General features: G+C 40.2%; 1 protein-coding gene across 1 annotated transcript; it reads right to left on the bottom strand.

The window, feature by feature from the left end:
* Nucleotides 1-10,112: 10,112 nt before the first annotated feature.
* On the bottom strand, nt 10,113-15,410 carry LOC123988284. Its single transcript, XM_046287633.1, has one exon. It carries the CDS (start codon nt 15,408-15,410, stop codon nt 10,113-10,115), a length of 5,298 nt encoding a protein of 1,765 aa, XP_046143589.1.
* Nucleotides 15,411-27,505: the final 12,095 nt, after the last annotated feature.

Genomic DNA, 27,505 nt, shown 5'->3' with positions numbered 1-27,505 from the left:
CGCCAACTTTTAACATCAATTTTAGCAAGTAATTATAATTCAAACTATATCGTGTTTAGTATCATTTTAATCAGAAAAATTTCACCAATGCGTTAGTAAAAATTTCAGTAAAAAAAAGTCAAAAATAAAAAAGTTTTATAGTTGAATTAGTATTAGTCACACCGATACGTTTCGGCTCTTTCCTTTGATCATCGGACCTCTCTCTTTCCACCACTGTCTGTCCTTTTCTACGTTCACGCTTGGCTGCTCGTCGCGTGTAACCCGAGATTCGACACCTCGACTGGATATATGCAACGCCTGGGTCCCAATGTTTGTTGCATATATCCAAGTTTTACTGTACCACGCACGTTTCATCGCGGGGCGAACACCAGGAAGTCCGAAAACACAGCCTCTATCTCAACAGGAAAACCTGGCACGTCGCCAGCCGAAGAACGGACACAGCGACCGACGATTACCTGCTATAATTGCGGTAATGTAGGGCACTATTCAGTCAGGTGGTCACAAGGGTCCGAATACCTGCAGTTTGTGTGACAAGAAGGGACACCGACAAATTCTGTCACAAGACAAGGCGAACCAACGTAACCAACGTGAGACAAAACAGACCCAATATGTATTTATTACCGGCTACGGTTAATGGACAAAGAACGGTATGTCTCGTGGATACCGGGGGCTCAAACACGCTGATTCAGAAATCGGTAGCAATCCGGTTAAACATTCAATTAGTCACGGGTGATCAATTGAAATTGCAAGGGTTTACTGGAGCGGGAATGTTTACTGATCTGTTTGCTGATGTGGTCATAAAAATTACAGAAACTACAGCGAAAGTAAAGGCAATAATCGTTGAATCAAATGCGATGCTCTACGAAGTAATTGTCGGACGGGACTTTTTAGATCAACCGCATGAGATGATTAAAAGACAGAATAGCATTATAATACGGGAACTGCCACAAATCAGATTAGCTCGAGATACGTTGGATGTTTGCGCAATGGAAGGAACCGTCGATTTCAATGAGATGGTATTTGGGAACGTTAGCGAAGAGGAAAGAAGGTTATGCATGCAGCTTATTACTTTGTATGCGGACCGGGTTACAACTTCGATGCAAACACTGGGAAAGACAAACGGAATCGAGATGGAGATACGGTGCACGACAGACACACCGGTGTATTATATTATAATCCATATCGAATGGCTGAAGTAGAAAGAAAAATCGTCCGGGACATGGTCGACGAACTAATCGGTAATGGTATTGTTCGAGAATCTACGTCGCGGTATGCAAGTCCGATAACATTGGTGAAGAAGAAAACCGGCGACTATCGGTTGTGCGTAGATTATTGGAAATTGAATGCAGTGACCATTAAAGATCGATACCTGTTGCCATTAATAGAGGATCAAATCGATCGATTAGGTGGGAACACATATTTTATAGGTTTAGATTTGGCTTCTGGGTATTATCAAGTACCGATGAGCAGCGGGTCAATAGAAAAAACAGCGTTCGTGACACCTGACGGACATTATAAGTTCTTGCGGATGCCGTTTGGGTTAACCACCGCTCCCGCTCTCTTCCAGCGATTGATTAATACAGTGTTAGGACCCCTGAAAAATTCAATAGCGTTACCGTATATCGACGATATAATAATACCTTCAACTACCGTTGAAGAGGGACTACAGCGGCTTCAAATGGTTTTGAACAAACTGCGGGAATATAATTTGACGCTGAACCTGAAGAAATGCTCGTTTTTGATGACCAGCATTGACTATCTCGGGCGCGAGATAAGCGCAGAAGGTGTTAAACCAGGAAATAAAAAGAAACAAGCTGTCTTAGCTATGCCCAACCCGACTACGGTCAAAGAAGTACGCCAATTCCTCGGATTGGCGGGATATTTCAGGAAGTTTATTCAAGGTTATGCGACAATAACCACGCCGTTAACAGCCTTGACAAAGAAGGACACGACATGGAAATGGGGAAACGCGCAAGAGGGTGCAGTTAGGAAAATAAAAGAGGCTCTTACAACGCGATCAATCCTTGCGATATTCAATAGCACGCTTCGGACCGAGGTACATACCGATGCGAGTTCGCTAGGGTTAGGCGCTATTTTATTTCAATACACCACCGAAGCGGGTGGTAGCGTATTACAGTAAACAGACTACCCACGATGAGAGCAGGTATCACTCGTATGAGTTGGAGACAATGGCTATTGTCTTCGCTCTGCGCTACTTCCGGGTTTACCTTTTAGGAATAAATTTCACGGTCGTTACGGACTGTAACGCGCTACGCACTACTTTTACTAAAAAGGATTTAATACCTCGCGTCGGAAGATGGTGGTTGGAAGTGCAGGACTACACCTTTAATATTGAATATCGAGCAGGAACAAAAATGCAGCACGTTGATGTTCTTAGTAGGAACCCTGCGCAAGGGGTGGAAATCTATTACCGAGGCGGACTGGATACTGGCCGCTCAATTGCAAGATGATCAGCTATGCCGAATACGACAAATATTGATCGAAAATATACGAAACGCGGATACGAAACAATATTTTACAGATTACGTTCTCAAGAACGGCAAAATTTATAGACGACTAGAGAAAGGGCGCACCGCATGGGTAGTACCTAAAGCGGCGAGATTTCAGATTTGTCGTTTGTTTCATGATGATGCAGGTCACCTAGGTTTGGAGAAGACATTGAGACGAGTTCGTGAGAACTATTGGTTTGCAGGAATGAGTGCGTTTGTCAAAAAGTATGTAGCGGCATGCTTGAATTGTACATACTACAAGCGAACGGCAGGCAAGGGACAAGGGAAACTACACCCCATTGAAAAGGTTCCTGTGCCGTTTCATACCATCCATATAGAAAACGTCGGACCCTTCGAAGAAAACTCGCGCAAAAATAAGTACCTGCTCGTTATAGTAGATGGTTTTACAAAATTTACTATCATAGAAGCTGTCAAGGACACTAAGGCCAAGCGGGCGGTGAAAATATTACTGGATGTAATCCATTTGTTTGGTGTCCCATCACGAATCATTAGTGACCGTGGCACCGCTTTTATAGCCAGGACATTTAAGATATTTTGTACCACATATGGGATACGGCATATCTTGAATGCGGTTGCTACGCCCCGCGCTAACGGACAGTGCGAACGTTACAATCGGACCATCGTAGCATCGTTAGCAGCAACAGTTGCTGGAAAAGAATCGAATAGATGGGATGAATATGTAAAGCAAATTCAAAGTGCAATGAATACCACGGTCAATAAGGGTATTGCTGCGACACCTGCTGAAGCATTAATGGGGTTCAATGCCAGAACTACGGCAGAGTCGCAAATTTTTCAAGAAGTACAGACAGAGGTGCAGCGTCTGGACTTGAAGGAGCTTCGTGCGCGGATTAACAAACATATCGCGGAAGATCAACGGAAACAGAAAGAGCGGTATGATAGAACACGACGGGAGGCCACGAAGTATCAGGAGGGAGACCTGGTCATGGTCGAAATCACTAGTGGGCATGCGACGGGAGAAAGCAGGAAGCTTTGTCCCAAATTCAAGGGACCGTTCAGAATTCATTGGGTACTCATGAACGACCGATACGAGGTCGAAGACCTACGAGAAGGGGGCAGACGTGCTAAGCTCGTTGCCGCGGTGGAACGACTGAAACCTTGGGTAGCGGTGGTGGAGTAAAACCTCGCTTTTGTTCAAGGACGAAAATTATATATTTTATGGTGAGTAACAAATTTTAATGGTAATGTTTAGCTACAGGTAACTAGTTAGAGACAGCAGCAATGGCTGTGAATACCTGAGGTGCTGATTCTCTACTGGCCAATATTTTCACCGTGAAGGAAAGAGACACCGTCGAAATAAAGTCCAGTTGCTACTGGACGACGAAGATCTTATTGCCGTCAGTCTAATAACGATGTTTTGCCGTTATCGGATGACGATGAACTCGATATCACGGCGATAGAGATGGTATAGCCACTATCGCGTGATTGTACTGAAACTGTTACGTCAATGAGCAAAAGTTGCTACTGTACGGTGAAATGATGGTCTAATTGTCAGCGGTGATATTCAACTACCGTTTGATGATGACGACCTTGTTGCCGTTGGGCCAGTAGCGAAGTTCAGTCGCTACTGGACGACGATGATTTTATTGCCGTCAGGCTGATGGTGATGTTAGTCACTATCAGATGACGAAGAACTCGATATCATGGCGATAGAGATGGTAAAGCCACTATCGCATGATTGTATTTAAACTGTCATGGTAGAGGCAGAAAATTATTAGTTGATAATCATAACGCAGCAGTCATCATGCAATGGGCCGTTACAAACTGGAAACAACGTGATGTGCGACAGCAGACATTAAAACCATTGATTCGAAGGGAAAATATGGCTGCGACGAAGAGGGGAGTATTGTCAACTAACAAATGTTTTAAGAAACTCTCGTTGCAGGTTCAAGCTGATACCCTTAACAATGAATTGTGTACTCAGACCAGTGCTGAATCTTTTGTTACAGAAACTGACATAAATTACACGCTTGAGGACAAGCTGGGTTGTAGGCTGGCCGAGTGTTGGAAAATTCGAAAGCCAACTGACCATTGACCCCATATGGAACGCACGTGGCTACAAAACAGTCGCCAGGACACTTGGGCGACGGGGCCCGACATTACGGCGACAGGGCGTAATAAACTCTTCAAGAGTCCTCGAGTTTTCCGCAGAGGGAAAAGGACTCTCCAGGCCCGAAATGGGCATTCCTTACGGGTCTTTCGTCGGAACAACTCGCTCCTTGCTCTCATGGAAAATAAATCGACACGTTCAATCGTCTATTCGGAATCATTTATTTCCATCCTTCCTTTTAGCCTAACACAAATCTGGTAGCTAGCACTTTTAAGCATTTTTTTTAAACCATCCGCAAAGTTTCAATTGTTGAAAACATTGCACTATTTATACATAAGTTAAAGAACACTTCCGACGCAATTGAATAATCAAAATAGAACTATTAATATGCATAAAGTTGTTCTCAAAAACTATTATTTGATGATCTATAATGAATACTTACAAAATTTAGATTCACTTCGAATTTCGGAATTTTGAATTCAGCATGTTGTACACGGCTACACAATCGTCCAAAATGAAAATGATTTTGGATTTCTTAGTTTTAAAGTGTTCTTAGTTAGTAGGAAAAAAAATTTTTTCAAAACATTGAACTTGAAAAATTGAATTTTGGCCACGAATAACCGGTTTCTGGACCACTGTGCACTGGCTAACTGCGTAGCGAACGCTGTTTACGAAACCTCTCCCGGTCGAAACCGAGTTTTTCTAACCTGGCTTCGATTACTACGCTGTTGAGCACGACGATAGTTTCAAGGAGGGGTAATAAATTAAAGAAAAGAATTGAGAAATAAGAGAGTGAACTAAAGGAAAGAAAAGACAAAAATAGAATAATTTTACGCTCAAACTCTTCTCTGTGCGTTCCTCACATGAAGAGTCTCTTATAACCCGAAGGGTTGGTGAGAAAGCACAGAATTGAGGAGAATTGAAACGATGAAGAAGTAATTCATCACCCTCACGCCCCTTACATGAGGAGATTCCTACAAACCGGAGGCTTGATAAGGGAATGTGAGGTGGACAAAGGGTATAGCAGGATAAGATGGTCAAAAGTGCACTTGAGCCGAATTTGCTTCGTAATGCACCATTCGATAGCATATCCCAAAAAACCATGGTACACCAAGTTTCAACCCTGTACCTCAACCGGGAGGGTAGTTACAGGGTAAGAAAGAAAAAGTAGTTTTTGCCATATTTCTCCTATTTAGCATTATGCAAAAAATCTGAAAAAATTCTGCAATATTCTAGCCATGTTTCTTTATGATTGCGAATTTTTTCAGATTTTTCGGTTGAAAATCCTAAGCGTGAAAAATCAAAAACGCAAAAAAAGTCGAAAAATTGAGATTTCGGGTAGAAGCCTTCGAGATACTAGATTTTTACTTTTACAGTAGTTAGATATTAGCATGACTGGTGCCCTCAATTTTTTTCAGATTTTTCATTCTGGTGCGTCAAACCGAAATAAAATAATTTTTAACAAAAAGAACATCCGACTTCGAAATGCACTAAAAAGTGTAAAATAATTTCTATTTCATTTATACCAATATTCCATAGCTATTAATATCTACTTAATCGTTAAATAGGATACTAAATACATTTCAAAGTTTTCGGAGGCGGCGCAAAATTAAAAACTTTTCCTCTACTAGGAAGATCCTAACTCCGGCGTCGGCAACCTATGATAAATGACCCATTTGATAATTTCAAGTAAACAATATTCAACGGGAATCAACAAACCCATTCCGAATTAACTATACTGCAGTTCACGAGTGACCGCACTTAACTCGCGCAGCTAGTGATCTACTGAGGTCTAGGGAGATTTTTAATAGTGCGTGTGATTCCCCTTTACAGCTTGCTTCTTACTTTGCGTTCATATCATTTTTTTTTTGCGACAAATAATTGGAATTTCATTGTATCGTGAAACTTTACAATATCATCACCGGTTATCAGTTATCGTACGTCATATATTTCTGCCCACCATTTATATGTTCGCAAAGTATAATAAGAAGCAAGCAGTAGAGGGGAATAACACACTTTATTAAAAATCTTTCTAGACCTAGTGAGCGGCGCGAGTTAAGTATGATCTCTTGTGAACTGCAGTATAGTGCATGTACATCAGGAGTGCTGCCAATTTCTCATACAATCGTTACAATTACAAATGTTTTCAGCCAGACCTATAATTTTTATCCGACTTCGAAAAGGAGGAGGATACTCAATTCGATGTGTATATTTTTTTTAATTTTTTAATTTATTTTTTTTTTTTAGGTATGTTCACCGATTACGCCGAGACGGATGGACCAATCGGAACAAAACCTTTTGCATCTGGTAGAGTATATCTCCCGATTGGTCTCGTTATACAAACATTTTACATTTTTTCATTCCGAACGCTTTTTATTGCAAAAAAACGTACTATTTCATGTACGTGCGGTGTATGTTCACCGATTACGCCGAAACGGATGGACCAATTGGAACAAAACCTTTTGTATCTGGTAGAGTATGTCTCCCGATTGGTCCCGTTATACAAACATTTTACATTTTTTCACTCCGAACGCTTTTTATTGCAAAAAAACGTACTATTTCATGTACGTGCGCCGTACGTTCGCCGATTACTCCGAGACGGATAGACTAATCGGGACGAAACTTCTTGCATCTTGTACAGTACAACTCTCCATTGGTCCCGTAAAAAAAATATTTTGCGTTTTTTCATTCCTAATGATTTTTTCTTCTAAATGTACGTTCGCCGATTACTCCGAGACGGATGGACCAATCGGAACGAAACCTTTTGCGTCTGGTAGAGTATGTCTCCCGATTGGTCCCGTAGAAAAATATTTCGCATTTTTTTATTCCTAACGACATTTTTTTCTAAATGTATGTACGCCGATTATTCCGAAACGGATGAACTAATCGGAACGAAACCTTTTGGATCTTCTAAAGTATGTGCCCAGATTGGTCCCGTTAAAAAAACCTTTTATATTTTTTCATTCCGAACGCTTTTTATTGCCGAAAAACGTACTATTTCATGTACGTGCGCCGTACGTTCGCCGATTACTCCGAGACGGATAGACTAATCGGGACGAAACTTCTTGTATCTTGTAGAGTATATCTCCCACTTGGTCCCGTCAGAAAGGCATTTTGCATTTTTTCATTGCTAACGATTTTTTTGCAAGAACGTAATGCTTGATTTTCATTTTTCACCGATTACCGCGATACGGATAGACCAGTCGGATTGAAAATTTTGCATCTTGTAGAGTATATCTTTTAATTGGTCCTGGAAAAAAATGTTTGTATTTTTTCATTTCTAACGACTTTTATCGCAAAACACGTAATACTTCATTAATATCATCCGGCGTTTATGCTGCAGGGAATGTACCGATAGCGATGAAACCTTTCACATTTAGTAGGAGGTATATCCGCGATGATCCCACTTACAAAAATTTATGAAATTTGTTGTTTATTAACAACTTAAATTCGGTCCATTTTTTTCGGTTTATGGTTATTAGCTAAGCAACAGAAATCTAAAATCACCTTACACTATTCTACAAGTACTACACGTTCCACTAAAAAGTGTGAAATAAAATAATTTTTAACAAAAAACAAATCCGACTTCGAAATGCACTAAAAAGTGTGAAATAATTTCTATTTCATTTATACCAATATTCCATAACTATTAATAATATCTACTTAATCGTTAAATAGGATACCAAATACATTTCAAAGTTTTCGGAGGCGGCGCAAAATTAAAAATACCCGAACAAACGATGCTGCCAATAACGATTTGATTGCGGTATGGCAAGCTTGGTAATTGATAAGTTGTAAGAGGAAGAGCGGAACGTTACAGATCCGGCGGAAAACATTTGTAATTGTAACGATTATGTCTGAAATTGGCAGCACTCCTAATGTACATGCACTGTACTGCAGTTCACTAGGTCTAAAGAGATTTTTAGTAACGTGTGTTATTCCCCTCTACAGCTTGCTTCTTGTTATGCTTTACATATAAATGATGGGCAGAAATATACATATGACGTACGATAACTGATAACCGGTGATGATATTGTAAATTTTCACGATACTATGAAATTCCTATTATTTTTCGAAAAAATAATGATGTGAACGCAAAGTAAAGAAGCAAGCTGTAAAGGGGAATCACACGGGCTATTAAAAATCTGCCTAGACCTAGTGAGCTGCGCGAGTTAAGTGCGGTCACTCGTGAACTGCAGTATAGTTAATTCACAATGGGTATGTTGATTCCCGTTGAATATGGTTTACTTGAAATTATCAAATGGGTCATTTATCATAGGTTGCCGACGCCCGAGTTAGGATCTTCCTAGTAGAGGAAAAGTTTTTAATTTTGCGCCGCCTCTGAAAACTTTGAAATGTATTTGGTATCCTATTTAACGATTAAGTAGATATTATTAATAGTTATGGAATATTGGTATAAATGAAATAGAAATTATTTGACACTTTTTAGTGCATTTCGAAGTCGGATGTTTTTTTTGTTAAAAATTATTTTATTTCACACTTTTTAGTGGAACCAGTAGTATTTGTAGCATAGTGTAAGGTGATTTTAGATTTCTGTTGTGTTCCGACTATTCGGAGTTACAATAAAATGAGGAAGGACATGAGGTGGAATTGGCGTCACCGGTAAATAAATAAAACAACTGATATATAATTAAAACAAAAAAATAACTTTAATAATTCAAAACCCTAACTGACTCTACTCTACGGGTACCGGCTGTAAAAAACCCCAGTCAAAAGTGGGGAAAAAGCCTGGTCCCAGCAAACAAATTATACTAAAAGAATATATACATAAAAGGATACAACAAAATATAATAGTCTAAAGCGTGAAATAAAACTAGAAATTAAAACTAACATGCACTTGCATAATCATTCAAGCCGTACTATAACTTCGCACAATCGAGAGCTCTCTTACCAATCGTATCGGATGGTGTCTCGCCGACGTCGCAACAAATCGTCGTGGTCCTTACCAAAAAACTACAAACCCTGATCACAGGTAACGTCCCGGCAAAGAGGACAAAAGTGGCCGTAAAAAACGCACCACTAACTGCACGGCTAGCCAGGTGGGCAGAATCAACCGATCGCAGAACTGTGCGCACAGTTAGCCGTCTGAACCACCCACAAGATCGCCCGGCCGTGCAGATAAAATGACAGCACCTAGTTGCTTCAACAAGAGGACCCACGCCCGACAGCCACAGCGCACGTCAACGAACACCACCAGTCCAAGATCCAAAACACAATTCACTCTTTAAAAGATTTGGGAAAACTCAGAAAACTCTGGGAAAACACCCGCACAAATTGACCGATCACGGTTCAATGCGCGGGCCCGATCCCGGGCCATACCCCGCCACCACCACCGACACGCCGCCCGCGCCTGCGCAGGGTTGCGTGACATCGTCCAACCGCAGACCCTCGCACAGCGCCAAATTTAAAAACAACCGCTCGAGCAAGTATGCAATCGCGCGACGCGAACATTCCTCCCGCCTTCGTCCACCGGACGAACCTTTAACTCGCGCTCAAATTATAGTATTATCCGCCGCAGGCTTGGATGGACTCCGCTCTAACCATAACGGGCATAATCGCGCAACATGCCGCTTTAAACAAGAAGTAGCCGTTCGTACCGTGACTACTCTCACTAAACCATCCGGTCCAAGGTGGACTTCAGTAACGCGCCCGAGAGGCCATTTCGAAGGAGGATACCGGTCGTCCCGCACGAGAACCAGTTGACCGACCGCGAAATTTTCCGTTGGTCCTCGCCATTTTGAACGCTCTTGCAGATGCTGCAGGTATTCCTCCGACCATTTCTTCCAAAAATTGTTTCTAATCGATTGAAGCAATTGAAACCGTTCAAGACGATTCTCTGACACGTCGGGGGGTGATTCGTCTGGAACTAACCCTGAAGCTACACCGAGAAAATGCGCAGGTGTCAAAGCCTGCAGATCTTCAATATCCGCGTTCAAAGGGCAAAGAGGCCGCGAATTGAGGCACGCCTCAATTTCTACTAAAACAGTTGAAAACTCCTCAAAGGTTAAAGGTCGATCACCGATCGCCCGTTTCAAGTGATGTTTAACCGATTTTACCCCCGCTTCCCATAAACCTCCGTAGTGGGGAGAATTCGGAGGGATGAACGTCCAAGTCGTTCCGTCATTCGCGAGAGTGGCGGCTACACTCTTATAAAAATCCGAAGCCGCTATAAACATGGCCCGCAACTCTTTATCCGCGGCTTGGAACGTGGTAGCATTATCACTATAAAGGTTCCGGCAGACCCCTCGACGTCCTGCGAAACGCCGATACGCGGCAAGAAACATCCGAGTCGTGAGATCGCTCACTACTTCAAGGTGGATTGCTCGTGTCGTGAAACAAACAAAAAGTGCAATATAACCCTTATAACATTTATAACCCCGACCCTTAGCAGTGCGAACCTGAAAAGGTCCAGCATAATCTAAACCGGCGGAAGAAAACGGTCGAGCTGGTGTAATCCGCGTGGCAGGCAGATTGCCCATCATTTGCCAGGCCAAACGTGGCTTGACGCGTTGACAAGTGACACATTGTCGAATCTCCGTTTTGACCAGACGGGTCCTACCGAGAATCCATGCATATTGTAAAACCGTATTCATCGTGAGTGTAGGTCCACCGTGAAGACAGGAACGATGCGCGTGCCGAACAAACAAACGACTAAGTGGAGAACGACGCGGTAAAATAGGTGGATGCTTGCGATCGTGAGACAAACTCGAATTTACTAGACGACCCCCAACGCGCAGAACACCGTCCATCTTGTCCACAAACGGATTTAAACTAAGCAAAGGGTTACGCTTCGGTAAACTTTTCCCCATCTGTAACAATTTAATTTCTGAATCAAAAGCATGCGCCTGTGCCAACTTAACTATTGCAATTCGTGCTGCAGACAATTCTGATGTGGTCAAAAAATCAGGTAATTTAGAAAGATTGTCCTTGCGCCTTCGCAAACTAACCAATGGACGTAAACAAAAAGCCACAACACGAGTTAACCGAGTCAACGTAGAAAATCTACACAAAATCTCCGGATCACTCGGAGTCGCTTCAACATGCAAGACCTGCGGAGCTAGCGGCGCTTTCGGCCAGTGCTCCTCGGGCATCGCAAGCCAATCAGGCCCATGCCACCACAGGTTTGCATGTATCAAGTCTACAGGCTTACTACCACGTGTAGCCAAATCTGCGGGATTCTCATTTGTGGGCACATGCGCCCATATAGCACCCGGCAACTCTGTCTGGATGAACGATACACGGTTCGCCACAAAAGTTTTCCAATGGCATGGATGTTTGCGAAGCCAAGTCAAAACAATTTGACTGTCAGACCAAGTAAAAACAGGCAAATTCTGTAAAAAATCTAGTTTACGAACATGGCAAAGAAGCTTGACAAGTAATACGGCCCCACACAACTCTAAATTAGGAATGCTCACTGTTTTCACAGGAGCAACTTTACTTTTCGCGGATAGCAGAGAAACTCGAAACCGACCATTTCCCTCATGAATTCTAATATAAATTGCTGCAGCATAAGCACGAGATGAGGCGTCTGAGAACCCATGAATCTGCGAACCCGAGTCGCAAGAGGCTCCCAACCATCGACTAATTGACAAGGCAGGCAAAATTGAAAGGGAGCTACAATAATCACGCCATCTATCCTGCACATCTAGTGGTAGAACAGAGTCCCATCCAATCTTTAGAATCCAAAGATCCTGCATCAAAATCTTGGCGGTTATCGTAATCGGAGCCAACCACCCCAGCGGATCAAACAAGCGCGCAATATTAGAGAGAACAGACCGCTTGGTCACTGCTCCGGTTAAGCCTTTAAAATCTAACGTAGTGAAACGAAATTCATCCCGATCTGGATTCCACTGAACCCCTAAAGTTTTGACAGACTCATCGATACCTATTGATTTTGAGTCTTCCGTCCCAGATTGCTGTGTATTGCCCGGCAGCAAATCAGCATGATTCGCGGCCCATTTATCTAACTCAACGCCCGCCGATTTTAAAAGGTCAATGAGCTCCCGTCGGGTGCGCACCGCGACGGCGAGCTCGTCCGCGCCCGAAAACGTATCGTCCACATACGTGTTGTATATTAAACACTGGGCACCGAGAGGGAAGCGCGATTTTTCATCCTCCGCTAATTGTAGAAGCGTACGAATCGCGAGATAGGGAGCACACGCCGTCCCATAAGTCACGGTTGTCAACCGGTATTCCACCGGCGTCTCCGACGAGCTAGGAGCCCATACTATCCTTTGCAAATCTTGATCAACGCGCGCGACGCAAATTTGCCTAAACATTTTAACAACGTCCGCCGTAAACACAAAACGATACCGTCGCCAATTTAATAAGATCAACGAGAGATCACGCTGAAGAGCAGGTCCCGGCAAAAGAAAATCATTTAAACATTGACCTTCGCGAGTCTTTCGCGACGCATCAAAAACTACTCTAATCTTCCACTTTGACGGCGTCGATTGCACGACCGCATGATGTGGAAGGTACCATGCACGCGAATTAACAAGCTCCGACGCGGGAACACGCTCCATATGTCCTAAACTTTCATAAACGGACATAAATTCGCGGTATGCCGATGCAAGTCTAGAATCGCGATCAAACCGGCGATACATATGCGCAAGAGAGCCGATAGCCATACGTCTGGTTTCCGGACCAACCGCTGGCGGTTCAGATTTTAACGGAAGACGTACAATAAACCGACCGTCTGCATTACGACCGTGTGACTCTCGAAACAATCTTTCGCACGCTTCGTCTAATGGTTTCAGCGACGTGGCCGCTGGTAAATCTTCGAGGTTCCAAAACCGCTGTAGCGACTCGTCTAGGTCATGCTCCGCGGTACAATGCAACATGTGAAGTGGCGCGGCTAAATGGTGGACCGCCCGCCGTGAACCGTCCGAACGTACAGGGCCGGAGACAATCCAACCAAGGACCGTCTCCTGCGCAATCAGGGACGAGGGAGGAAAACTACGCAGTCCCGAACGCAACAATTGACCATAAATGTCTGCACCAAAAATAACGTCGACCGATCCCGGAATATAAAATTGTGGGTCCGCCAAAGACAACCCCGCGAACGATCCGAGATCCAACTCCATGATGTGTCGAGCCGGAAGCTGCGACGTGAGTTTCGGCAGGATCAACGCTTCCGTTTCGAGTTGAAACAACAGGTCAACTAACGAACATATTTTAAAACTCGTAGCCAGACAGGCAGTGCCGGCAGACTTCGCACCGAGACCCATTAACGGAACATCAACGCGACGCTTTCGTAAACCTAGAAGGTTAGCAACTGATTCGGATATAAACGAACTTTGAGATCCCTGATCTAGCAAAGCCCGCACACGGGTCCGCGCCCCGTGTGGCCCTTCCAACGTTAACTGAGCAGTTGCTAACAGCACCGTATACCTACGCGAAAGAACACGTGCAGTGTGCACATTAACACCCGAGGACGTAGAGGGTTTCCCGTCGTTTGAACCCTGTGACTCAAACGAATCTTTTTCCTTTGACTGAGAACCGCTGGCCTGTACCAAATGAATCATACTATGGTGCCTTTCCTTGCATTGCGTGCAACGGAAAGACGAACGACAGTCGGACACCCTATGACGGCCAAAACAATTGTAACAGAGTTGTAACCGGCGTACCTCTCTACGGCGGTCGAAAGGTCTCTTGGCCTGGAATTTATAGCACTTGGCTAACCAGTGCGCGCCAGTACACAAGGGACACTTCGGTTTCCCATCAACTAAAGGTTGAGACGAAACAGCATGGAATACCCGTCGCGAGCCCAGTACAGTCTTAGGTATAGCTGAAGGCCCTTTTTCCGGTTTAATACTATTTGAAGCGACCATACTGAGCGCCTGAACGCGTTTTTCTAAAAACTCGGATAAATCCGCGAATTTCGGAAATCGATCTAAAGGGTTTACGTCCCCCAATTCCGCGACGCTATCTAAAACCATACGACGATCCCTAACACTTAATTCCGTCTCCCACGCTTTTTGAGAATCGGAGTCCAGACGAGCCGCTAGGATATAAACAAACCAAATATCCCAATGCCCTACTGGCATTTGCAAATTTGTTAACGCCCGTACTATACGCTGAGCTTCGTCAGCAAATGAACGCAACTCTGTTGCGGATTCTTTTTTCAAATATGGCATATCCAAAAGTGCCCTTAAATGTTTGTACACAATCAAACGCGGATTGTGAAAACGCGCCTTCAAAGCTTGCCACGTCGCCGAATAATTCGCGTTCGTAGTCGTCACATCTTTAACGAGATCCGCAGCCGCCCCCTTTAAACAAGTTTTTAAATATTGCAACCTGCTTGCATCAGCCAAGCCGGGTGCATTGTGTACTAAGCTAGTGAACAAATCACAGAAATTTTCCCAGTCCTCGTATTGACCGGAAAACGTGGGCAAATCTAATTTGGGAAGTTTAGCCGCGCGGTGCTCGAGTGTTAAAGAAGAGCTAGCGTTCGGTGGCCCGGTCGGCAAGGTAGGCTGCTCTGCAGCCTCCAATTCCGCTTGTACAGTCAACAAAAAATCAAGCGTATCTTCGTATGTCGATTGCAAGCGGCCAATCACATTATCCGTAAGATACGCGTCGCCCTCCGCCTCATCACGAATTGAAATATCAGCATGCGCGCTACGCACATCCTTCCAGATTTCCTGTAGGGACTCGATTCGCGAAGCTATAATATTTCGATTAAAAGTGCTGCGACCTTTGTCTCTTAATCGAGAGCTCGACAACTCGATTTCTGCTAATCGCGTGTACTGCACCGTAATGAGCCTTTTCAAAGCGGTAGGCGCCATATTAATCAAAAATCTCGAAATTACTTAATTAATCTAAACCGCGAATCAAAACTAATAAAATAAGCTAATAACAAAATTAAATTCAATAAACCAGTTACCAAACAAGAATAAAGAAAATATAACAATATAATATTTGTATCGCTCTACTATAATTAAAACAAACAATAAATCACTATAGCCCTGACGTTATTCTCAAACAAAAATAAAAATTTCCCACGTCTCTGCAGTCGAAACGGACCGCAAAGTTCGAAGAAACGTGACGCCGAGGGCCCACTTGAACTCGTGGCGACGCGACCAAAACTCTATGTTTACGTTACTCGCCCCTACAGGAAAGAACGCGCGAACAAAGAGTCGCCCATGCAACGGGATAACGCTGTCTCTTAACAGTCAGCCTAAAAAGTCAATCTTTAGTTTTATTTACTGTATTTGATCTCAAAACTGGCAAATCAACTAACTTCGGTTCTGCACAATCACCTCATTCCTCACCCGGAGCACCAAAAAATATGTTCCGACTATTCGGAGTTACAATAAAATGAGGAAGGACATGAGGTGGAATTGGCGTCACCGGTAAATAAATAAAACAACTGATATATAATTAAAACAAAAAAATAACTTTAATAATTCAAAACCCTAACTGACTCTACTCTACGGGTACCGGCTGTAAAAAACCCCAGTCAAAAGTGGGGAAAAAGCCTGGTCCCAGCAAACAAATTATACTAAAAGAATATATACATAAAAGGATACAACAAAATATAATAGTCTAAAGCGTGAAATAAAACTAGAAATTAAAACTAACATGCACTTGCATAATCATTCAAGCCGTACTATAACTTCGCACAATCGAGAGCTCTCTTACCAATCGTATCGGATGGTGTCTCGCCGACGTCGCAACAAATCGTCGTGGTCCTTACCAAAAAACTACAAACCCTGATCACAGGTAACGTCCCGGCAAAGAGGACAAAAGTGGCCGTAAAAAACGCACCACTAACTGCACGGCTAGCCAGGTGGGCAGAATCAACCGATCGCAGAACTGTGCGCACAGTTAGCCGTCTGAACCACCCACAAGATCGCCCGGCCGTGCAGATAAAATGACAGCACCTAGTTGCTTCAACAAGAGGACCCACGCCCGACAGCCACAGCGCACGTCAACGAACACCACCAGTCCAAGATCCAAAACACAATTCACTCTTTAAAAGATTTGGGAAAACTCAGAAAACTCTGGGAAAACACCCGCACAAATTGACCGATCACGGTTCAATGCGCGGGCCCGATCCCGGGCCATACCCCGCCTCCACCACCGACACGCCGCCCGCGCCTGCGCAGGGTTGCGTGACATCGTCCAACCGCAGACCCTCGACAGCGCCAAATTTAAAAACAACCGCTCGAGCAAGTATGCAATCGCGCAACGCGAACATGTTGCTTAGCTAATAACCATAAACCGAAAAAAAGTTGACCGAATTTAAGTTGTTAATAAACAACAAATTTCATAAATGTTTGCAAGTGGGATCATCGCGGATATACCTCCTACTAAATGTGAACGGTTTCATCGCTATCGGTACATTCCCTGCAGCATAAACGCCGGATGATATAAATGAAGTATTACGTATTTTGCGATAAAAGTCGTTAGAAATGAAAAAATACAAACATTTTTTTCCAGGACCAATTAAAAGTTATACTCTACAAGATGCAAAATTTTCAATCCGACTGGTCCATCCGTCTCGCGGTAATCGGTCAAAAATGTAAATCAAGCATTACGTTATTGCAAAAAAATCGTTAGCAATGAAAAAATGCAAAATGCCTTTCTGACGGGACCAAGTGGGAGATATACTCTACAAGATGCAAGAAGTTTCGTTCGGATTGGTCCATCCGTCTCGGCGTAATCGGTGAACATACATAAAAAAAAAAAATATACATCTCGAATTTAGTATCCTCCTCCTTTTCGAAGTCGGATAAAAAATCAAAAACCGCTATTTTCCACATATTTCCTGCGATATTATGAGAAATACCTTCAATTTTTACATTTCCTTTAAACACTTACTGCATTATGTGATTTCTAACATTTCTGCACTGGATGGAGCAAGATCTGAATAGAGGAAGTTACGTTATTATAAATAATTGAAAATGTATACACACGTTGTATTCAGAAATATTGAAGAGTTTTCCAACAGCGGCGATAGCCGATTCGGTTAAGGTGTACTTTTTTTTAATGGCGGGGGATTTAAATGCGAAATATACGGATTGGGATAACGCCACTAACAACAATAGAGGCACAACGCTACTAAACTGGGTCAACAATAATAAAATGACATATAGAGTGGCCTTACTAAATACACACGTACCATCTTACCCGATGGGTGGTTCCTTTATCGACCTTTGTCTAGCGGATGAACGAATTTCATTCCACAACACGATTCAAAACAAGTTAGACTCGTTTGTATATGATGGTGATCATCGGGCCGTCATCATAGGAATATCCATAAGTTCTCTGAATGGTTTAACCATTGAAGAAAACATTTCTGTAAATAGTTATAATTATAGTATGGCCGATTGGAATAAGTTCCAGGAACTTCTAGCGGACATGGAAATCCAAGATCTGGTACGCGACAGAAACTTTACAACACCCGAGATCGACAAACATTTATCCACTATGGATACTAATATTCGCACGGCTATCGAACAGTCAGTTCCGCGCATTCCCAATAATTACAACCAGACGGACAGATATCTAACTTCGCAAATTAGGAAACTCCGTAAACATAAAGGCAAATTAATAACCTCACTCAACAATGTAACTAAATTTCAACAATATGGCACATCAAATGACTCCCTAATCTCCGCATTAAAAACATCATTAAGAATAATTAGACAGAAAATTAAAAAATTTTTTCACAAATCTATAAGTAGCCATTGGAAAAAAAAATTGCGAATATCTCTTTACACAAATCGGATGAACTTTTCCCCTCGATCAACAAATTGTTCAGACACAAAGGAAGCACATCAATTGAGGAGCTCCAAGTTCCTGATCAGCACACTGATCTACTAAGAAATGCAAACTTAAACACCGATAACTTAAAATCAGATATAAACGGAAACTTTATCATCACAGATGTAAATGATAAATTAAATGTGCTTGGAGCTCATTTTGAACGTGTTCACACTCAAAATGATAATATGGGAAAACCCCAATTAACCAACTTAATTTCTCAAAAAATATCTGATCTGGAGTTTGAAATATCTCACGATCAATCAATTGGTGCTTCTGTAACAAATTTCTCCGACACAAATCTGGCAACCGGTCCTAATGACGACAATATCCCAAAAAACTATTTTACTTCGACCATGGAATTACATGCAAAATTTAAATACCTCAACAATAAAAAATCCTCTAGTTTCGATAGAATTCCTAACATCGTATTAAAAAAACTTTTTATGTGGCCTACTACGCGGCACTCTTTAACAACTGTCTTAATATCCACTATTTTCCTGTAGCATGGAAAACTGCCAAATTAATAGCCATAAAAAAAAAAAGATAAAAACGGTTCCGACCCTTCTAGTTATAGACCCATAAGCCTACTACCAAATATTAGTAAGGTCTTTGAGACAATTATCAATGACGCTATAAATTCTTTCTGTAAAGAATCGCATATAATTCCCGATACTCACTATGGATTCAGACACAAACACTCGACCACTCACGCAATTTCTAAATTTACTTCTGACATTTGTTGGGCGCGAAACTCAGGGGACTGCGTCGGGACAGCGTTCATAGATTTGGAGAAAGCATTCGATACGGTTTGGTTAGATGGGCTATTTTTCAAACTAATAAAGAAAAATTTCCCACCCAATCTAATAAAGATGTTATGGGTTATGCTTCACAACAAGGAGTTTATAGTGGTGGAAGGAGTTAATATATCAAAAGCATATAAAATCAAAAACGGTCTCCAGTAAGGTACGGTTAATTCCCCCATCCTGTTTATCATATATTTAAGTGACCTACTACACATGTTTGACCTGAATGTAGGCACAAACAAATTCGCAATTACGTTTGTTGATGATTTATTAATATATATATACGGAAACAAACCATCCATAATACAATAGTTATTACAAGCTTTGTTTAACCAAATTCATGATTATTTCCATACTTGGAAGCAAAAAATAAATATCAATAAATGCGAAACCATTTTATTTAGACCGTACGTTTCGCGGTCTTCCGATGCGAATTACGACGTCCGTAGACATCACAACCAGTTTCATCTCCATGACCCCAAAAATGTCAATATAATCATTCCCCATAAAAATGTAGTAAGATACTTAGGGGTTTATTTGGACTTTCATTTAAATTTTAAGCAACATGTACAAATTCAAATTAACAAAGCACAGAAGACCTTCTTTAGCCTAAAAAGATTATTTTATTCAAAGGAATTGGATAGAAAAGTTAAAATCTTATGTTACAAGACACTGATAAGGCCCATAATCACTTACGGTTGCCAAATCTGGTTTAATATAAACTCTAGCACCATGGAAAAAATAAGACTTTTTGAGAGAAAATGCATTCGTGCTTGTATGTACATGTATAGATCGCCTGAGTCTAACTACACCAAATATATTAATACTACCAAATTATATAATGCAGCACAGTTAACAAGAATAGATTTGTTCACATTGAGGCTTATAAGACAGCACTGGGCAAACATTCGAAATATTAATGACAATAATCTAATACTCAGCTCTACATACCCTAACCCAATGTATTTTAACAAAGCTATGCAAACGGGGTACATTCCCCCTGAAGCTTTTATACATTTAGACAGTCTAGGTCTAATACAAAATCCAAACAATTTGCCGCTTATATACCATGTATATAGAAAACCTAACGATACAAAAATAACATATCATAAGAATATAACCGTGTGTGATTCTAACATACGCTTTAATACTAATTTATCACGTTATGATTTAATGGATATCCATCGTGATGACACCGAGAAATTTTGGTGGCTGGATAAATAGGGCCAAATTGTTTTTTTTTTTTAATATCATTTATGTGTTTGCGAGTTATGTTCATATCTAGTGTATAAGTTATATAATTATTAGTAATTTGCTGTATATATTTAACCATATTTTTTCTTATGCATATATCGTTCCTACTATTGTATACGGCGCCTTTGAATAGTTTATAACTAAATACTGTGTACCTGATTCAATCTAAGACTAAATATATAGATCAGTCGTGCACCTTCTATATATTAAGCATTTTACCAAAGCTAATCGCTGTTGATGAACCTATGTAAAAGAAAGAAAAAAAAAAACGGCAGCAGTAAGTGCAATTTAACGGTAACATTGATACAGACGACGCATGCTCTATTTTTAGAGCCTAGAATCTAATTAGATATAAGTGTTAACTTTGTACGTTAAGTTTATTCTGTATTATCACCATTGTTATCTTCGCAGCACAATAAACGTACCTTATAAAAAAAAAAAAAAATTCGGTTAAGGTGTCGTACAGCGCATCCGCTGGGAACTTTTTGTCGTAGGTTCGCGTCCCACGAAGGTCCAATTTTTTTTTTTCATGAAAGCATTTTTTTTTATTATTAATTACATAAGAATAAATAATAATCATTTAATAACGTATAAAAATTATTTTTAAAATATTTTATCATTATGTATACATACTTAAAAATAATTTTGGAGCACTACTGTTCTCTGGGTCAGCAGACTCGGTAGAATCTCCACGCCAAGTAGTTTAGGCCGAAGGCTGGTCCGCCGGCGACAGCGAAACTCTACCGAGTACATTATCCCGAAGCAGAGCGTTTTGAGCGTTTTGAGCGTTTTGAGCGTTATGCAAAAAGTAATTTGCTGTTACAGAAAAAGTACGCAACTTAACTTCATTCTAATAACACAATCTGCTTCGGCTTGTCTTTCTCTTTCTTTTGAGCCCAATAACACCTCAATCGGTGCATTTGTTTATGAGATATTAATTGTTTTGTATCAGAGACCATAACTGTTATAACCTTAATTTTAAAAGTTACGGCATAAGAATTAATATTTTTCTTTAAAAGATTTTGGTTATGAATAACCATTATTGTTAACGGAAATATTTTTTGGTCACTAATGACCATTATTGTCGACGGAAATATTTTTTAGTCACTAATAACCATTATTATCGACGAAAATATTTTTTGGTCACTAATAACTGTTATTGATGACAGAAATTGTTTTCGGTTACGAGTAATCATTACCGTTGACGAGAATTTGTTTTGGTTACGGTATAACCAGTATCTTTTGCGGGAATTCTGTTTCGGTTACCAGTAACCAATATTAACCAGTATCGATGGCGGGAGTTTTATTTTGGTCACTCTAGGCCATCTTTAACTTTTGTTAATATTATTATGAATAATTTGTATTTATGAACGACGTATAATGAATTGGTATGACGCTGGTTTGAACAGAAGAGTAATAATTATATATTTCATTAACTAGGGCATAAAATCGGTGTTAAGTTTTACAAATAATAATTTGTGTAAATTCTGTTCTGATAAATTGCACCGCCGATCATCCAGCATCAATTTCAGGGCCGAGAAGGCTCTTTCAACACTGACTTGAGTAGCAGGAACAGCATGGCAAATTGTTGCCAGTTTTGTTATATATGGCATTACATATTTTTTGTCCTGCCAATATGCCATGATCTCTATCTCTATATCAACACGCTTTTCCTTATAGCTATCAATTTCAGCATATATTCTTGAAAGTTCTATGGAAGTTACAGCTTCTGTGTCGTCATCGGACGACGAATCAACTTCCATCTCATTAATTGTCTTTTGTAATAACGACACAGAAGTATTGCTTATACTTGGATTTGCATCATTTTCTTTACAAGCGGCCTCCGCTATTTTGCCAATTGTCTTATCACTCTAAGGATTGAATAAATTAATAAAAAAATTATATTACCTACTTGAAGAATTAAATGACAGCTATGATACATATTATAATAGATACCTGTTTTAACGAAAGCATTTGTGCAGCGATTATCTTCAGATGTTTTTTAGCCTTTGCTTTCTGGTCTGCTGTCAACAGACGTGTAAGCCGAGGATCTAAAAAAATCGCGGCATTAATCGCATCATTCTTTAACAGCTGCGATTCCCTCACTTCTATGTGATACAGAATCATCCTAGCTGTATTTGATGTCATGGTTTTTAGTTTTAATTTTAAGTTTAGCCATAGTTTATAAAAATCTCCGAAAAATAGCTGGCTTTTCTGTAGTTTTAATGTAGCTTCATTCAAAGGAGTGAATACTTTCACAAGCTCTTCGATTGTAATCCACTCCTCTTTCGATAAAGGTACCGGATGTTTTAAATTGTTATTACAAAACTGTGTATGCTCTAAGAGTCGGGTTAACATGTCGAATGTGGAATTCCAGCGTGTCGGAACATCCATCCGCGGTTTTTTTAAACATAAATGTTCTAACGAGTATCTAAAAAAATAATATATTATGAATAAATTAGAATTAGAGTACTGAGCGCAATAGTAGTACAAGCTACAATAATGTACCTAAATGTAGGAGTTCTTAATGTTTTCACTACTTCGCGAGCACGGTCTAAAACTGCAATCTTATTTTCGGAAAAAAAATCTTTTATCGCAAGTTGCAGTGTATGTGCCGCACACTTTACTGATATAGTGTTTTGTTCACAACAAAAATTTTCTGTAAATGTTTCCGCGTTTTGCTCGTGACTATTCGTCTCTAAAAACTGCTCGTCTTCTTTCGGTTCAATTAAATTCTCAGAAGAAAACATTTCTACCGCTTTCACCATATTCCGCCCGTTGTCCGTAGTGATCGTGTAGATTTGATTGGCTTTAAGATCAAATTCTTTTAAAGTATTTTCGATCTCCGATTTTAAATTATCAGCTGTATGTCTTTCGTGCAGCTCTTTCATCGCCAATGTGTATATTTTAATTTTGTTGTTGTGGATCATTTGAATGTTTATTCCAAGTATGGCTCGATCATGACGCGTCGCTGTATCGATTTTTAATGAAATCAATCGTCCCTTACACAACCTTTTGATCATGTTTTTGAAAAAGTCATATTTTTCACTGACATAATCCATTATATTGTTGGAACTGATCACTGGGATATTTAAGCCTTTGAATATTTGCTCCGTAATAAGTTTAAGGGGGTAGACTAGGGTAATGCAGCGCGTTGACATTACCGGCAAAAATGGGCCTATTAATGGGTTTACGGGAATCGGTTATTTGTCCTTATAAGAGAACACATAGGGCTGGGTGAGAGCTCATTCGAAAGAGGAAGGTCCAATGCAGGGGGCTCAACCGATGGTTTAACGAGATTGTGTTGATATCTAATAATATGAGTGTCCAAAGTAGAGGAAAAATCGAGAAAATACGCCCGCTGAATCCAAGTACATTTTAAGTAACTATAACAGTTATGTGACTAAAACGATTTGTTGAGCCCCCTTCATTGAACCTTCCTCTTTCGAATGAGCCCTTATTCAGCTCAAGACCTTTTCATATAAGGACGAATAACCGATTCCCGTAAAAGCATTCCCAAAGACGAGTTCCGCCATTATCTGGATACTACAGAGCAAGTTACGTGACAAATTTAGTTCAGCTAGTAGTTATAAGGTGGCGTCTAAGTAGAAAGGCTGCCGATCTGGAATCGTAGCCAGAATCAAGCGTCAGCTTGATTACGTCACTCGAACTGTGCTACGAAGGCAAGCGAAAAAGGCAACAACGCCCGAACGCTGAGTGAGATGCACTACAGTCATGCTGTCCTTCTCTCATTCTGCATGTCGAGATTGTCCCTTTTCGCTAAGATTTGACTGCCGTCTGCCTGGATTTTTCACAGCACCCCATAACAACCTCGCCCCATTCAAACTATATCGTATTTGGTATCATTTTAATCAGAAAAATTTCACCAATGCGCTAGTAAAAGTTTCACTAAAAAAAAGTCAAAAATAAAAAAATTTTTTGATTCAATTAGTATTAGTCACACCGATATGTTTCGGCTCTTTCCTTTGATCATTGGACCTCTCGCTCTCTCCTCCACTATCTGTCCCTTTCTACGTTCACGCTTGGCTGGCCATCGCATATAATCCGAGATTCGACACCTCGGCTGAATATATGAATTGTTGCACATATTCAACTTTTACTGTATAGACGCGAGGTCCCTCCATTTATTAGTTCTAATCGTACCATAGTACTTTTTTATGCAGAATGTTTCAAGGAGTTGACACAAGTAAAAAAAAAATGCAATTCCATTTAAATAAAAAGTGGATTTGCATTTTTGAGTGCATCGTTGCATTCACGAAGAAAATGAAATCACAGAAAAACAGACATTATCATCCCATTGAACTTTTACATAAACAGCTTTTTCCTATCTTTTACCAAGTTCAAGATATAACCCGTCCCAATTGCATGACGTATCCTGTATACTTTTATTAATTAAAAAACATTTATTTAAAAAAGTTAATAACTTTTTCTAAAAATAATTCTCAGATTGCACGTTCCTTCGCTTCTTTAGAGTAGGCATATATTTTTCAGCAGCGAGGAGTGCTACGGTGCGCTATATAAAATCCACGCGTTTGGTCAGTCAGAATTTATCGGAGCGGGACAATTCTATCATTTGGGTTGAAAGAAGGATAACATGATCACCATACATCTCACTCTAAACGCGCGCCAATGTTTCGCTTTCGTTCTTCAGGCGTATCGTGGCGATGCCTCTGGCGAGATGAGCGTTTGAATGTGTTTGTAAAAATACTTGAGGCGCTGTTGCCTTCCTAGATCGTGTTGCGCGCACGCTAGCTGAGAATTAAACCTTTCAAGTTCGTAACAAAACACGCAAGTGGCTCCACCAGGCCCAACGAAAAAACTACTGTAATACCGACGTTCCGAATCGGTGACGTCACGTACTGTGTCTACCCCCTTAAATGCCTTGGAATCAAATAATGAAAATGGTTGGGATTCTTTGGTAACAAAATCAACGCAGGCATTTGTCACTTCTTCTGCGGACAGTTTAACAGAAAATGATTTTTTCTTGTCGCGATTATTGTCTTCTTTCGGTTGTATGTCATATTTCCCTCTTTCTTCTATATATATATCTAAATGGTGCTTAACCATATGCCTTTTCAAATTCGTGAGATGCGATCCTTCAAATTTCACTTTACATATTTTACATGTACTCTCATTTTGGTCGTTATCAAAACGAAAAAATTCGCGTACGAAGATATTTTTTTTTCGACCCATGATACTAACAACGACACAATGTTAAAAATAAACTAATAACAATGATAACGTAAAACTAAACTAATCAACTAAGAATATCTTAATAATTTATTATTATTCACAATTTATTCTTAAACGTCTAGGAAACAATAGTTGATTGTCATTCCAGTTATTTACTGCAACTGAAATAATCATAGATGCATTGTTAGTAATTGACTGTCGAGCCGCAAACTTCAGCCAATTAAACGGGTGCTCACGATCATAGAAGGCGTGCATTTCAAATCAACAATCAACTGACGTTGACCCACAGATCACGTTTCAGATATTCTGTAGTTTAATGGTTATACCGTAACCAAAACAAATTATCGTCAACGATAATGGTTATTCGTAACCAAAAAAAAATTCTCGTCAATGATAATGGTTATTCGTAACCGAAAACAATTTCCGTCATCAATAATGGTTATTCATAACCGAAAACAATTTCTGTCGTCAATAACAATTATTAGTGACCAAAAAATATTTTCGTCGACAATAATGGTTATTAGTGACCAAAAAATATTTCCGTTGATAATAATGGTTATCAGTAACCAAAACAGATAAATCTTAATATTTTTTAATCGCTTAATTTTTTGGAAAATTTATGCAGTATTTAATGAGGACTGACTTCCATTTGAATAAAAATTAACTTTTTCTCAATGATTTTTTTCGAAAATATTAAAAAAATAACTGTTATTTCCGGTCTCTGTTTTGTATCGATAAATTTCGATCAGTTTCATTAGCATCTACGTCATGCCTACGTCAGCGTGGATTACACATTTTTGCTGCTAGAGGCGCTGTTAGCGCTGTGGGTTACGTTACGCACATGCGCCGTTACTGATATTCGCGTTTGTTCAACATCATGGCGTACGATACTCTAACACGTTAAGATCGTATTGCGACGGCGCGCGGCATCAGCCGCGTCAAGGCGGCGCGTACAAAATTCAAAACGGTAGTATGTACATCGGTCGCCTATGCATCTACATATGTATTTAACGATGCTGGGTAATCAACAAAACTGCGACAGAAATGACAATATTTTTGCAAATTATTTTGAATAAAATATTTTCTTCACTTACTTGCAAATTATAATCTTTATAAGTAATCTTCTTTATTCCATGGGAACAGAAGAGCAGTAACAATTTATTTTACTTTAAATAATGTAAATGTTAATTTACACCACAAATTATCACAAGATTATTTCAAACAATATCCAACTCTGATCATACCTTATGAAAATAATGAACAGTCCGTCTATTTACTTTACACGCGTATCATAACCCAAGATCATCTTACTATTACACATGTAAAATACTTTCTGTAACCACGACCTCTTTTCGTTGTTTGCCATAACTTTAGGAGTATTGCTGAGAAATTACATATACAGTGTAAAAATATTTTTTAACAAAAAAAATCCGACTTCGAAATTCACTAAAAAGTGTAAAATAATTACTATTTCATTTATACCAGTATTCCACAGCTATTAATAAAATCTACTTAATCGTCAAATAGGATACTAAATACATTTCAACCTTTTCGGAGGCGGCGCAAAATTAAAAACTTTTCTTCTACTAGGAAGATCCTAGTTCAGGCGTCGGCAACCTGTGACAAATAACCCATTTGATAATTTCAAGTAAACAATATTCAACGGGAATCAACATACCCATTGCCGATTAACTACACTGCAGTTCACGAGAGACCATTCGTAACTCGCGCAGGTTACTAGGTCTAGGGACATTTTTAATAACGTGTGTGATTCCCCTATACAGCTTGCTTCTTTCTTGACGATCATATAATTTTTTTCTTTGAAAAATGATAGGAAT

The sequence above is a fragment of the Osmia bicornis genome, chromosome 1 (genome assembly GCF_907164935.1).
Source record: "Osmia bicornis bicornis chromosome 1, iOsmBic2.1, whole genome shotgun sequence".
NCBI classification, from domain to species: Eukaryota; Metazoa; Arthropoda; class Insecta; order Hymenoptera; family Megachilidae; genus Osmia; species Osmia bicornis.
The sequence above is the reverse complement of the archived record's forward strand: the minus strand, read 5'-3'. Positions and strand labels throughout refer to the sequence as shown.